At 33.4% G+C, this 14,838-nt stretch overlaps 1 protein-coding gene, 1 long non-coding RNA gene and 1 pseudogene across 5 annotated transcripts; 2 read left to right on the plus strand and 1 right to left on the minus strand.

Annotated features, from left to right (window-relative positions):
• Positions 1-1,219: 1,219 nt before the first annotated feature.
• LOC120196883 (protein MAIN-LIKE 2-like) lies at positions 1,220-7,830 on the minus strand. Of its 4 annotated transcripts, none has more exons than XM_039198573.1 (6): positions 4,581-4,776; positions 3,570-4,214; positions 3,007-3,174; positions 2,464-2,853; positions 1,484-2,384; positions 1,220-1,374 (listed from the first exon to the last, which is right to left on the minus strand). In XM_039198573.1, exons 1-5 carry the CDS (start codon positions 4,686-4,688, stop codon positions 1,515-1,517), a joined length of 2,181 nt encoding a protein of 726 aa, XP_039054504.1. In that variant the 5' UTR covers positions 4,689-4,776; the 3' UTR covers positions 1,220-1,374; positions 1,484-1,514. The 4 variants fall into 4 exon arrangements, with proteins under 4 accessions (XP_039054504.1, XP_039054505.1, XP_039054503.1 ...); XM_039198574.1 differs by lacking the exon at positions 1,220-1,374 and adding an exon at positions 7,796-7,830 and having other exon boundaries at positions 1,388-2,384; positions 4,581-4,715; XM_039198572.1 differs by lacking the exon at positions 1,220-1,374 and adding an exon at positions 5,105-5,195 and having other exon boundaries at positions 1,388-2,384; positions 4,581-4,728.
• Positions 7,831-8,007: 177 nt separating this feature from the next.
• On the plus strand, positions 8,008-10,776 carry LOC120196947 (annotated as a pseudogene).
• A 2,169-nt stretch (positions 10,777-12,945) lies between these two features.
• Positions 12,946-14,336, plus strand: LOC120196948. The gene is made up of 3 exons (XR_005523226.1): positions 12,946-13,023; positions 13,090-13,698; positions 13,739-14,336. It is a non-coding gene; the product is annotated as an uncharacterized LOC120196948 (long non-coding RNA).
• The last annotated feature ends 502 nt before the right edge of the window (positions 14,337-14,838 follow it).

Consider the following 14,838-nt stretch of genomic DNA (forward strand, 5'->3'; position numbering starts at 1 on the left):
GGCCGGGAAGGAGGGCGACGGTGGGTTAGTGTTAGGATTTGGGGATTTTAGGGGTTTTGAGACTTTTTTTTGTAATTAAAAGGGTTTTTTTTTATAAATACAATAATATTTTTAATATTTTTTAAAAAGATAAATTTCAAAATTACGAGATTGTGACATGTGTCACTTAACGGAGAAAACTAATGGTCCGTCATGGCTTGACCCATTTCGAGTAACGAAAAGAAACGTTAGGCACCAAATTGGAATGAAATAAATATTAGGCACTAAACTGAAAAGAGGGGCATAGGTTGGACATCTTTGTATATTTAAGCCTAATTGATTTAAAGTTTTAAATAAAATTTTCTAATTAAGTTAATGATAAAAGTTAATTTGATATCAATTCAATTTTTATTAATTACAATTAATACATTTAGTTATTGTGACAGTTTAAATATCAATCCTTAATCACTTTCATCTTTTCTATCTCTCTAGAATTAACTTTGAAAATCTAATTTGCATATTTGAGTTTTTCGTTTAACAAAATTTTACATTTTCTTGTGAAAATTATGCATGTTTTTGTTTGTCCTTGTCGTATATTTTAATCGTACTTCTATTATTTTCTTTTTCAAGATTAAATTTATCGTCGTCGTTCCAATCGGTCATTAATTGGGTTACAATCCAACTTTGAGAAAAAGGATGGGTTTCAAAACTACAATGTTGATTTCAGAATTCACAAACTCAACTTTGTAAAAATATATTTTAACCCCTTTTGAAATGTCATAGAATTCTCATACATGATTTAGTTAATAATATAATGTGTTTGAATGCTTATTTATTCGGTTTTATTTCAATTCGATTTCCAGTAACTTTAATCAATTAATGTGATATACCCCATCTAATGTTCAACTCAGTCAGTTTGAGATGTTACACTTATGACCTTTGGATTGGTGCTCTCATTCTTGATAGGTATTCGTGATCATCCCAGATATACTGCTTAAACTATGATAAAATCATATTCTATTGAAGGCCAGGAGCTAATAGTAATGGCCTATGGGTTAACAGATCATCCACTCAATACACTTTCATATATGCATATGCCATAAAAGAAATACTTCCATTACACATCAAACATCATCCTTGCCATACCTACGGAAGAAATGGAAGAATACTCGAGACAAAAATGAACTCGATTCGGATTAAGCCGCTTGAAAACGACATAATTTCCTAACAAAACATGATCTTAAAATGGAAAACAAATTGTTTTTCTATTAATCAGAGCTAATTCTACAAGCCACAGAATGTCATTAGAACAAACTAGGCACTTTGACCTATTGTGCTTTGAATAATAAATTTTGCTTCTAAAAGAAGGCCAGAGACCAGTTCGTTTTTGGCAGCCTGTCAAGAAAGAATATGCATCAAAATAGCAGACAGGAGTGCAAGGCACATATCAAAACTTATACATTTTTCTAGCAAAAAAACATTTGGTCCATTGTCAGAGGATTACCTTCAGAAAATCACAAGATAATGCTTCGACTTTATTGTACAACGCTGGTCTCACCCTGCTGCGGAAGATCCTCGGTGTTTTCATGAGGTAACTGCAGAACAGTCTCTGCTTCCGCTTTTACCGTTTCCTGATCACTATGAATGGAAACATAAGAGGGTTCCAACTCACCGATATTCTCAGTTGCATGATGAGTTTCTGATTCATTAACATCAGTAGCCACTTGAGTTTGGGGGTCATTGACGCCATCAGTAGCATTACATAATTGTGAGTCATCAGGGATCTTGTTTGTGTTATGAATTTCTGAACCATTGGTATCATTGGTCGCATTAGGTAGATTAGACGACTGCAGAATAACATTTTCCGCTGTTTCGGTATTTTGCAAATCAATTTCACTGATAGCGTGAGGGATATTTGAGTCGTCAACATCATTACTCTCGTCACAAAAATGTGAGGCATCAATCCCGTCAGTTGTATCACGAAATTGCATTTCATCAACTTTATTAGGTTCATCCAATTGCAGTCCATTTTCACCCTCGACAACTGTAGTACAAAATGGCAGAAGATGCACGTCATTGTCTTCGTGCTGTAGATGTAAGTGATCTACCTCGACAACCATGCCACAATACGGAGACTCGTCCTCACTAACTCCATGACCTTCCATGGGATCATTACTACGCTTCCGTTTCCCAGTAACCTTTCTTCTTACCCTCTCCTTCCCCCTACTCCTCTTGCCAAGATCAGTTCCCCCAATGGGTGACACTACAATCTGGCCTCCAACTTGGTCTCTCAAGCATTCTTGTGCAATAGCTCTAATCCTGGAAATTGATTCAAATTGTTCAGGCTGCAGTCCTTTCAGAGGGAAAGTGTCGGCTAAGTAAGAAATTTCCCGCACACCACCAATCTGTTCAAGAAAAGAGTGTTACATGAAATTAACAAGGAATAGGACAGGACATTAGTTAACTAGTTAAGTATAGGCTTACTGTTCTTTGAAACTCCGAAGAGAGAGAAATAGGTCTCCCTACAACTTTACGAGTAATTCTCATGTACCACACCATGTACTCGTTTTCATCTGCATCATCATCACCTTTCACAATATGGAGTGCACGATCTTCCCATTCACTAAGTTCTGATTCCATTTTCCCAGACAAGTCCACCCCACCGTCAACTCCACGGCTCTTTCTTACCCATTGTGCTACATCTTCAGGGATCAGTTGAAGCATGCCATATTGCCTTAGGACACGATTAGGGAGGTGCCTTTCTGCTTTGTCAAAGCATATTAACATTGTTTTAGACCTCCCCAATGCCAAAGTATTCCTAATTTCCACTGGGATTACTGTACTATCCATGTATTTGTAAGGAAGCCACTCTACCTATTTTTCAACAAAATATAACTGTATCATTCTTTCTCTTTCATTTCTTTTGGACAGAAGTTGGTTCTTTCACATATGGAAAGTGCGAATATAATTTCTATTTCTAAAAAAACCACAAACAAAGAAAAATAGAAAGAAAAACAAAGAACTTACATCACATGGTTCTAGGGAGTCTAGTGCCTTACGATAGAAAACTACATCACGGTTTGTTGTTGGACCACTCTGCTTTCCCTTCCACCTAAGTACAAAAGGGAAATGGTCGTGGATAGGGTCCCTGTTGAGCTTTGGTCGACCGATATTTAGATGATAGTAATTCCAGCACTAAGAAAGAATATTAATTATCAACAGCAGGATATTAACTAAAGGCTATTCAGCAACAGCATTAAAAAAAACTTCATTTACAATTTTTTTGAAATCCTAACTGCTCCCTTTTGTCAAGAAAAACCGAACCCAGGGTTTCAAATCGCGGTCGCGATCGCGTTTTTGGTTATTTCGGATTTACCTTGATTGCGGCTGTCGCGGGCGCTATTGCGGGGGCGCTATTGCGGCTGTCGCGGGTAACTGGGACGGCGGCGAAACCGCTATATCGCAGCCAAAATCGCGGTCGCGGACCGTTTTTTAAAACCCTGACCGAACCGCACCAGGTCCTTCATCAAAAGACTTACAGAAGAAACAAAATGAAGTTGGAAAAAATGAACAAAAGAGAAGCTAATAACCTGAAGTAGTGTCAAACATCCACAAATGGTGCTTTGAGATTTAACTGAGGCATTCCCAAGTGCCCTATACAAGAATGCTAATGCAGCTGCACCCCATGCATACCTCCCAGCTTCTTCAAAATTCTCAAACAAAGGAAGGTACATGACAGGGACCTTATTCCCTGTAGTAGTTGAAAAAATAGTGCTTCCAACAAGATATAAAAGGTAAGCACGTGTGTGGTATTCGATCTCTTCAATCGGTGCATCTTCAGGGCATTGAGAAAAGAACTCTTTCAACCAACTTAGCTTCACCATCCCACCACTCGCATAGGTAGAATCTGGCGCTTTCCCTAGATACTTTTCACACACCGTGCCACAAGTGGTATACGTTATTCCAATCACAGGCTTCCCATTGATTGCCAGTCCCAGTAAGAAGGCAACATCTTGTAGAGTCACAGTCATTTCTCCAACAGTGAAATGAAATGTATTCGTCTCTCTCCTCCACCTCTCAACTAAAGCTGAAATAAGCGGATTATCTAAACTAATGGCAGGTATCTTCCTCAAGTACCCAAATCCTGCTTTCTCAACCAAATCGATCTGTTTTGGGGTCAGCCGCCACTCACCCAACTTCGATGTATGCTCATGACATCTAAGTGCACCACGCTCCTGCAACATGTATGTTTTAACAAAAACCCGCCACATTGATGATCACAACTATTCTTAGAATCAGAGAGATGAATCTATTAACAACCAAACAACCGCTAATTATGGATCCAGTGTCTAGCCAGAGAAAATACAACACAAGATACATGTTTTGCTTAACTAGACATAAAAATAAATACAAATTACTACATATTAGCTTAACTATTCTTAGTATTTCAACAAGTATTTGCTTAACTAGACATAAGAATCTCTAATCCTACAACTGCACAGATGAATTCTACACATTTTGCTCATCCAAGAAATACAAATTACTTCATATTTGCAAATAAATAAAAATAAGGGGAAACACTGGTGTGATGAGAAATGAACCTGGCCATCCCAAACAGCTGAAGATACATGCTTTTCTTGATCATACAGTACTGAAGGATCAATGGGTCCAGGATTTGCTGCACATGGGTCTATCCCAATTTCTTCCATTGATTTTATATTCTAAACCCTAAACCCCAAATGAACAATTCTGAAAAGACGGCCAAAACTGGCAAGTTCAGTCCCATGAAGTAAACATTACAGAAATACCATCCATCACCATTAATATGAATAAACTTTACATTTTGAGGACTTAATTGCAATTAAAAGAAAAAAAAAGCTCAAGCTTTCATGGCTCAGGAAAAAAATCCATATGTATAGCTCAAAAAAGTAATTGGGTCCTGTAATTCCCAAACCCTAGTTTCCATTAGGAAAAAAAGAAAGAAAGAGAAAACCGTTTTGAAGGTTTCGTCGTATTAAATAGGTTCGTTAAACTGTGGGAAAATTAAATAAGAATGTGAAATGGGAATCAGAAACGAAACGACGACGGAGTAAAGAAGAAATATGAGAAAACACGCAGAGCTAACCTGCTTGATTTTTAACCAAAACGACGCACCACCCTCGACGCAACCCTTCAAAATTTTTTTTCTTTTCTTTTTCAGTTGAAATGAAAAGGGAAATTAAAACCCTCAAAACGAGTCGTTGCGACGCTTTCTTTATCTCCCTCTTTGTACTGTATGGTGTGGCCTCTAAAATTGGGATGGGTTTATTCAACTTTTTCTTATCCTTTTACGAGCTGAGGATATTCCACGTGGCATATTTTCAGATTATTTTCCCTTTTTATGATTAACTTGTTTCAACTGAATTGTTTTTTTATTAAAGGTAAACATAAATTTAGATTTAAAAATTAGATTTTTTTATAATTTTTAATTAAAAATTATTAACAAATAATAAGTACTAAAAATAGATATAATGCAATAGGTTATAATGTATCATTAATAGGGATCTAAATGTCATGAATCTCGTGGAAGATCCGATTCTTGTTGAATTGAAGTATGTAGGTATAAGGTAACATAAATTCATGATGATGTTGATAAAAATAAAATATAAAGAGATTGTTTGTTTTTTCTTAAATAGTTGTCGACTATTGGTTGCATTAGAATCAGCTTATTGGTTGCACTGACTTCTAGGTATAGAGTTATTGAGTGTAAGCTGCATGCTAAAGTGGCTTTGCATCTTATAGAAGTTGACGATGTTAATATACATCTTATGGAGACAATTATCGCAGACATACGAAGTTCGAGAGCTCGTCGTTAGGGGAAAAAAATCAGTATACACTTCGTGAATGAAATTTTTGTGATAGACATTCTCTTGAAAGTTGATTGTAACATTGATGAGGAGCTTGTGATCTTTGATTCACCGCCTGCAGAGATTCTTCACTGTCTGGACACTGATGCTGCAAGGGAAATTTCCTTCCCCGCAAGATTTAAAATGCTTTAGGTACCTTTGTTTCACTGTAAACGTTTTTTCGAAAATATTTTTCGTAAAATGAATTATATTTTTTGAAAAACGCTTTACGATGTTTGGAAGATATTGTTTAAACCTTTTTTCTACTAATTGATGATTTTTTTTGAAAAAATATTTATTATAAATATTAAATACAATAAATAATATTATTGATCATAAAACTTAATATTATTACTTTTAAAATATTAAAATAATTTATTTATTATTAAAAATTATTTTTATAATTTTATTAATAAAAATATTAAAATTGGTATATTTTATTGAAATAAAAATATTATAAATTATATTAATAATTTATTAAAGTAATAGTGTTATATTATATTTTAAAAATATTAATTAGTATATTTTAAATATCTTTATTAAAATAATATTAGATTATTATATTACTATTAAATATATAAATAATATTATTCATTATTAATAATTTAATAATATTATTTATATGAAATTAATAAATAATATAAAATTTATTAATAATTTATTATATATTATTAAAATATAATATAATATAATATCTTATATTATATTATTATAATATAATTGATTGTTTTATTATAATATTAAAAATATAATATTATATTATTAGAAGTATTAATAAATATATTTTCAATATTTTAATAATTAATATTTTGATTAAAATGATATTAAATATTGTATTAATATTAAATTAATAAAATAAAATTATTTTGACTATTTATTCTTAGAAGTGAAAAGTTCGGAAAATGACTTACGGAAAATTAGACTGTAAGTCATTTTCCAAAAGACACAAAGAAAATTCTATTGATCAGGAAAATATTTTGCATTAACCAATCAGTTTTTTCCAACCAAACACTTGAAAAATGAGGAAAATATTTTCCGAAAAACGTTTTACGTTCTTTTTCAATTTTTCATCTTCTTTACAACCAAAAAAGAAAATTTGTTGTCGACTATAATTAATAAAATTTATTAATGTTGATCCATAAAAGAAATTTTGGATAAAAGAAAAAATAAACTAATCCTTAAGGTGAAAGATGGATTTGAGATAACATTGAATGGAGGGAGAATAAGGAATGGTCCCTTTCATAGAAGTATATAAGTTTTCATTTATCATTATAACTACAATAAATAATAGGGTAAATTACTAGTTTAATACTTACACGATTACTTTTATTCTTTTTAGTATCTAAACTTTATTTTTTTTTCAAAATCATATCTAACGTTTAGTTTACGTTTCATTTTGATATTCCATCGTTAAAATTTAATAGTGATATTGACATATCACCATAAAATAATTCCACATCATCATTGAAAAAATAAAAAAGTGTCAAATCAATAATTTGCTACTTTTTTTAATGATTAGGTATCAAATTAAAACTTAAATTAAATGTTAGATATGATTTAAAAAAAATAAAATTTAAATACCAAAACAAAAAATAAAAATAATAATTTAAATACTAAACACATATTCTAACCTAAATAATAAAACAGTCACTAAGGACTGATTCAGCACCAAAATTAGAGTCAACCAAGTATATCAAAGTTCTCTGCTACATAATCATCTTGGTTCTCTACCCCAAAACATATAATGAAAACAGACCGTCGGATTCAATTAAAAATGACCCACACAATAACTCGGTGAAATTGCGTGGCATTGAAACATTCATGCATGCAAAGCATCATTAAGGCGTATGAAGACGCGACGTAGAGTAAATTATCGCCAATAAGTATAGGAGGAGGAGGACAAGCAAATCTCCTACCAAATTTATTAGATCAAATAACTCAATATTTTATTTTTCCAAAAAAAAAGACATTTTAGTTTTCAGAGAATAAAAATTCATACAAAATTTGTAAAAATATATAAAATAAATAAAAAAAGAAAATGAAGCTGCGTTGCAGAGACTTTCTCTATATATATATTCGTCGCATGAGTCTTTGTAAAGCTTCCTTTTTTCCTCTTTATAATCTCTCTTTTTTTATGTTTTTTTTATAGGTTTTATTTGTTGCATTTATTGAATATAAATTTATATAAATACTAAATTTGAATTTTGGATTGCAAAGTAAAAGGAAAGCAGGATTGAGATTATTTTGTAAGAAAGAACACCATTGACAGGAGGAAAATATTGTTATTTGAAGGGGGCAAGGAAAATAGAAGAGAAGAAAGAGGATGAAACTAACCTCCTCTATTCTTTTTCTAATTGTGCCTCTTCTCAGATCTTAGATTTCTGCAAAATTTGGTACTTGGGTTTCATTTGATTGGTGGGTTTTTATTCCTTTTTGACGAATCTGGATTTGGGTTTTCGATCTTTTGCTTAAATTTCCAATAAATATTTGCAGCTATATCCAGCTTCTGATTGACCATTTATCTGGGTATTTTATTTTGTTTTGTTTTTTGCCTTCTCATTTCTGGATTCCAGTTGAAGTTAAATTATGGATTGGTCGGTTGATTGATCGTCGAAGGATCTGCATTATCGAATTACACTTTTTTGTTAGAATAAAAGGTATCGAATGTATCTGCATTATCCCGATTGGATTGGTTTAGTAAAAAAAAAACGTTATTTTGATTCTTTATCATTAATTTAATTCTATGCTATTGATTTTTTATTGGTCTTTGTCGTTGTAAAGGATTTTTTATGGCTTGCATTGGATTCAGCTATGAATTTTGCCTTTTATCTTAAAGTGAGTATTTGGTTTCCTTTTGCCGATAGTTTGGACTTTGTAATGACAAAACTAGTTTTTCTTTAATGTAGAAAAAGATGTCTGGGAATGGTAAGCTGTTTATTGGTGGGATATCTTGGGACACCGATGAAGAGCGTCTCAAGGAGTATTTCAGTAGTTTCGGCGAAGTGGTAGAGGCAGTGATCATGAAGGACCGGACACAGGACGTGCTCGTGGTTTTGGTTTTGTTGTTTTCTGTGTCCCGGCTGTCGCTGAGAGAGTTATCTTGGAGAAACACAAAATAGATGGCCGGATGGTATGTTTTTGATCTTTAAGCACTACTTTATAGATTAATGTTGTGCAATCTACTATTCATTGATGCTATTAGCTTATTGAAGCAAGAGGTGTAGATTTGATTCCTTTTATCGGAGTTATGAACCTTATATTGTAATTGCAGGAATTCTTAAATTCCAGTTCTGAGTCCAACTAAATTTCAAAATTGTGCCAAGAGTGATCGTGCTTCCTCTTTTTATCTTTTTCTTTGCAATTGGTATTGGTTGTGTTTTTAATTCTCTTTATTTAGTGTAATTACATTATATTGTGCTGAAACAACTTGTGGTGTTTAAGATTTATTTTCATCATTGAGTTACCTGTGCGCAGGTGGAGGCAAAAAAGGAAGTTCCCAGGGATGATCAGAACATTATGAGTAGAAGCACTAGTAGCATCCATTGTTCACCTGGTCCAGGTCGCACACGAAAGATCTTTGTAGGTGGTTTAGCATCTACAGTCACAGAGAGCGACTTTAAGAAGTATTTTGATCAGTTTGGGAATATCACAGATGTTGTAGTGATGTATGATCACAACACCAAAAGGCCTAGAGGTTTCGGATTTATCACTTATGATTCAGAAGAGGCAGTGGATAAAGTCTTGCTAAAAAATTTCCATGAACTGAATGGCAAAATGGTCGAGGTCAAACGAGCTGTTCCCAAAGAGTTTCTCCTTGTCCCAGCCGTAGCCCTCTTGGTGGACATAACTATGGTCTTAATAGGGTTAATGACTTTCTTGATTGCTACACTCAGGGATATACACCAAGCAGTGTTGGTGGCTATGGACTTAGGATGGATGGTAGATTCAGTCCAGTGGCAGGTGGTCAAAGCGGGCTGCCTCCTTTTGGTTCTGGTTATGGAATGGGCATGAATTTTGAGCCAGGCTTGAACCCAAGTTTTGCAAATAGTGCAAATTTTAGTGCTAATATGAACTATGGACGAGGTTTGTGCCCTTACTATATTGGTAATGCAAATAGGTTTGGTAATCCTAGTGGGTTTGATGGGGCTACTGGAGGTAATACTTCCTTTTTCAGCTCAGTGACCCGGAATCTTTGGGGAAATGGGGGGCTTAACTATAACACAAATGCTGCTAGTTCTGGTGCATTATGGGATCTGGAAGTGGTAGTATGGGAGGAAGTTCCTTCGGAAATAGCGGAATTAATTGGGGTTCTTCTGCAATTTCCAGTCAAGTTGGAGGGAATAATGTTTCTAGCAATAGTGTGAATTTTGCCTATGGAAGTGGTGATAACAGCTTTGGGTTGGGGACAGCAGGGTATGGGAGAAACAATGGGACCAATGTGGTGTCCAGCACCAAACGGTGGTTACGATGGAGCCTTTGCAGATCTTTATGGTGGTGCTTCAGTTTATGGGGATACCACTTGGCGATCTTCAACATCTGAGCGAGATGGTTCTGGTTCCTTTGGTTATGTACTCGGTAGTGCCACTTCTGATTCTTAGGGTAAAAGTTCTCCTGGTTATGTTGGTGGTTATAGCGTTAATAGGAGACAATCAAATAGAGGTAAGACTTCTTATTTAGAATCTAAAATCTCCCCGTAAAGGATTTTCTTCTTGAGAAAAATTTATGTTAAATGTTTTTACGAATTCTTATTGATGTTCATAGGAGTTTAGTAGCACAATCTTTTTTTAGTGCTGTTGAAGTGTAATGAAAGAAAAAACCTTCAACTTTCATATGACTCTACTATCTATTTTGTATGCTAGGTCTTAAATTTGGCAACACATTCCTCTTTGTAGTATGATCTTTCATTTCCTAATTGCTGCATGACAGGCATGCTAGTTTTGGAAGAATTATGTCTGGCAAGATTGATAGGCAACTTTTGCATATAATCCATATAATTCTTTTATTAACTAAATTTGGTTTATATGAAATGAGTATATTATTTACATTTGACAGTTTCTATAACCTTTTTGAAATTGGTTGTATAATTTAGTAGCATTTAATAAATCTTTGAATGACCTAAGAGAACAAGAGAAAAGTAGTTAATGAAGTTTTCTGTTGAGTTATTAATGCCACACAGATTTAAGGTACAATATGTTCTGTGAAAATAATTGTTCAACTTTTACAAAGATACATATAATAAAGAAACAAGAGCACAAACAAAATAAAACATTTTGCACCTATCGTTTTGTTTAGCACTTCTGTTTTTAATGATTTTGTCCTCATACAAGTTGAATTGGTTACTTTTGGCTGCTTATGACCTAGTTTTTCCCTAGTTTAAGCCCCAATCAGAAGGTTTCGAATGCACTTATTTTGTTTCCTTCTTAATTTGTGCCACATCATTTATTGTGTTTTCAGCATCTTATTGGTGATCTTATGTTTTTCTAATCTTCAAGGCCAAGCATTACTTGAATTGTGATCAATCGTTCATTCCTTGATATATCATCTTCAGTCTTATTAAGGTTTAAAGCGTAGTTGTGATTTACTAACCTCTTCACTAGGCTTCTTCAATCTGAGATATTTTTTTATGTAGAGAATTATGCGTCTTATAAGGACATATTTCTTCTGCCCCGCCTTCTATAGTTTAGCTTTTAGTCTTTTGATTTAGACGTTTTGTTCCTTTTTTGGGTTAGCTATGTATGAAGCATCTGCTTTTGAGTTCTCTTCTTGTATTTTCCCCTTAAACTTTATTTTTCCTTCCATATTAACCGTGTTTGGTGGTCTAATGCACACTTGACAATATTTTCTTTTGATCATGGTGTTTTTGGGTTTAAAGCTTAAAATTGATTTAGTTCTCAGAGCAGAAGGATGCCAGAAATTGAAACGGAAAACAAATGAGATAAATTTTGGCCTTGCATTGGTGTAGTTTAGCATTGTATTTTCGGATATGACATTGATCATGAACTTCTACCCATTTTCTCTTGATATTACAGAGGGCTACCTACATCACTATGTTTTCCTGATTTGTAGATAATTTGGACCAGAGAAGAGAATGTATTCTCTTTTATTTTTCTCATCGAAAATGACATGTTAGGTCTTATATAGGCAGATTTACAATAGGTATACAACTCTAACTTTGAGTCCTATTAGAAGTTAATCTAATTAATATTCTATCTAATTTTATCTTATCTGATCTCTTAATTAGATAAGATGCAGAGTACAAAAAGAAAAAATATAAATAAAACTCTTATAAGTAATTTACAATCAAACTCTAATTTATTTGGTTACAATCTACACTCCCCTTAAGCTGGTGAGTATGTAGATTGTAGATTCCCATCTTGGATATGAGCTCATCAAAGTTTTCTCTTTGAAGGGCCTTGGTGAGGATATATGCAAACTATTTGTGTAGGTAAATAGTTTAATTTAACTGATCCATTATTGACCTTCTCTGAAATGAAATGCCTATCGATTTTCACATATTTGGCTCTATAATGATGGACAGGATTCTTGGCAATGCTGATGGTAAATTGGTTGTCGTTTTGTACCCCGAACTGTCCATCAAAGTCCAATTCCAATTCTTTCAACAATCTTTGCATCCACATTCCTTCACCAATTCCAAGTGCTAGTGCTTGAAATTCTTCTCCAGCACTGCTTCTTGACACCACATTTTGTTTCTTATGTGGTGTTTCTTACTTCTCCGTGTAATCAAATTTCCCTAGACAAGTGAGCAGTAACCACTCGTGGATCTTGTATTGGTTAACTCTCCAACCCAGTTAGCATTAGAAAAAAATTTCTATCTTGCGGTTCTCATTCTTCCTGAAAATCAGTCTGTGTCCTGGTGTCAAAATACCTTAAAATCCTGTTGACTACTTCAAGGTGCTCTTCTCTAAGGTCATTCATATGTTGACTCACGATGCTTACTGAAAAAGCAATGTCTGGTCTGGTTAGGGATAAATAAATTAACTTACCAACAAGCCTTTGGTATTGATCTTTGTTTACTGGAATTCCCATGTCATCCTTCCTTTCACATCTTGATTGTGAAATTTGTATCAACAAAAGTAGAATGAAAAATGGTTAGGTTGTTAGTTGAAGTAGGACATAAATGCTTATTTGCTAACCTGTAGTTTACTTTGCATGGAAATTTAAATGAGTAGATTGATATTTTAGGTGATCATTGGAGGAGCCAAAGTTTAAACCCTACTTGCACAGGGATGGCGTGTTCTAAAATTTAACTTCTGGCTTTCATCAACAATTGAAGATTTATAGGTTTGAAGGATTTCACTCCTATCATCCAATCACACACTGGATTCAAAAGAAGGGAAAAGAAGAGAAAGTGAACATTCTTTATTGATCATCTATGGAAGAAACTACTCGAGAATCTTATCCAGGACTATAATCAAGCAGAATATTGTAAAAGTGGCATGTTTTATTTTAGAATTGGATTTCTTTAATGAGAAGAAATTCTTTTAATGCTAAATGGCCTGAGGCAAAGACAGTAGCATATGATAGAATAAATTCTTCGAGAATCTGCTTGTTGACTAATGAAAAAGGTCATAGGCTCAAAGTCTATATTAATGATTTATCTTTCATGATTCCTCTTTTCTGCCTTTCATAATTTGATTGCCTGCTGATGGAATAAATTTGCTGATTGTCTTCTGATGTGCATCCTTCATATGAATATGCTTCACCAACTGACAACTGTTAGTTTCATTATAATTTAAGTTTGAAATCTCTGATGCCCTTGTAATTGCTCTAATACTATATTGTTCCTTTGAATGAACAAAACATGCTTCTCAACGTCGTTTCTAAAACATTTTTATAAATTCAGCATTCTTGAGTTAGTTTCTTTATGCTTACACTCTTTGATTTTCTATTGGTTCCAGGAATTGCTACCTAGAAGATCCTTTTGGTTATTGCAAATATTGTAGGTGAAGATAATCTTGTGAGGCAGGTGATCTGTGAATTTTTGCACATTTCCCTCATTAATATGTTTCAGTCAAAACAAAGTTGGTTATCTAGAGCTAAACTAGAGTACCTGTTTTGGAGAACTAAAATTTAGAGCTAGAGATCTTAAGGGATTTTGTGTTCAGGTTTGAGGTTTGAGTTAGAGCTTCTTTTATTTATTTATTTTTTCCTTTGGTATGTGAGTGAGATGTAAAATCGGATTCCGGGATGTAGACAGAAAATGCATCATGCATCTCGTGTGAGGCGGGGGCACATATAGACTACTAATGATTATTATTTTGCAACCTAGGTTTTATGTTCTGTAATGGCTGTGGCAAAGTATGCCTTGGTTTTGTTTTTGTTTTTGTTTTGTTTTCCATGTCTTCTTCCATTATTTGAGTTTGTGTTTCAGTCAGATTGTAATTGAGGTTCTTGTTGATTTACTAGTGTGAAACATTAGAAGGGATGCCCATCTCTGAATAAGTTACTGCATATTCTGATTCTTTCTCCATTCATACTTTATATCTGAAATACTGAAATGGATTATTCTTTTGTTTCCAATAATCATATATTAATACAAAGATTTAATTTAATTTTAAGTTTTTATATTGATGAATGTGTTCAAGTTCATGTGTTAACTAATACATAAGATTTAGTTCATGGGTCAAATAAAAAAAATAGAGGACCCAATTGTACCTACTACATGATGTCAAGTTCAGGGGCAAAATAGGTTTATATAATAAATCGATGTCAAATAAAAACTTATTTGATTGTGAAATTTCAAATAAAAATTCATTTGATATGATATTCCACTTAAAATTTTATTCAAGTATAATTCAAAAGACCTCGGTTTATTATATATATAATCTAAGAAATTATGCATTAAAATTACGCGTACACGAGTACACGACATCAATTAACACCATTTGTAAAATCCTTACCCGAATTTAATTTCCAAATACGAGTAAGAATGTCACAAACTAATTTTATAACA

The sequence above is a fragment of the Hibiscus syriacus genome, unplaced genomic scaffold (genome assembly GCF_006381635.1).
Source record: "Hibiscus syriacus cultivar Baekdansim isolate YM2019G1 unplaced genomic scaffold, ASM638163v2 tig00117034_pilon, whole genome shotgun sequence".
NCBI classification, from domain to species: domain Eukaryota; kingdom Viridiplantae; phylum Streptophyta; class Magnoliopsida; order Malvales; family Malvaceae; genus Hibiscus; species Hibiscus syriacus.

What these genes read in the sequence shown, in the direction of transcription:
- LOC120196883 (XM_039198573.1), bottom strand. Translation starts at nt 4,688, where the DNA reads ATGGAAGAAATTGGGATAGACCCATGTGCAGCAAATCCTGGACCCATT. An exon ending in ACTCCCTAGAACCATGTGAT is followed by an intron (nt 2,854 to 3,006) that starts GTAAGTTCTTTG and finishes GTTGAAAAATAG; the next exon opens with GTAGAGTGGCTTCCTTACAA. An exon ending in CTTCGGAGTTTCAAAGAACA is followed by an intron (nt 2,385 to 2,463) that starts GTAAGCCTATAC and finishes TTTCTTGAACAG; the next exon opens with ATTGGTGGTGTGCGGGAAAT.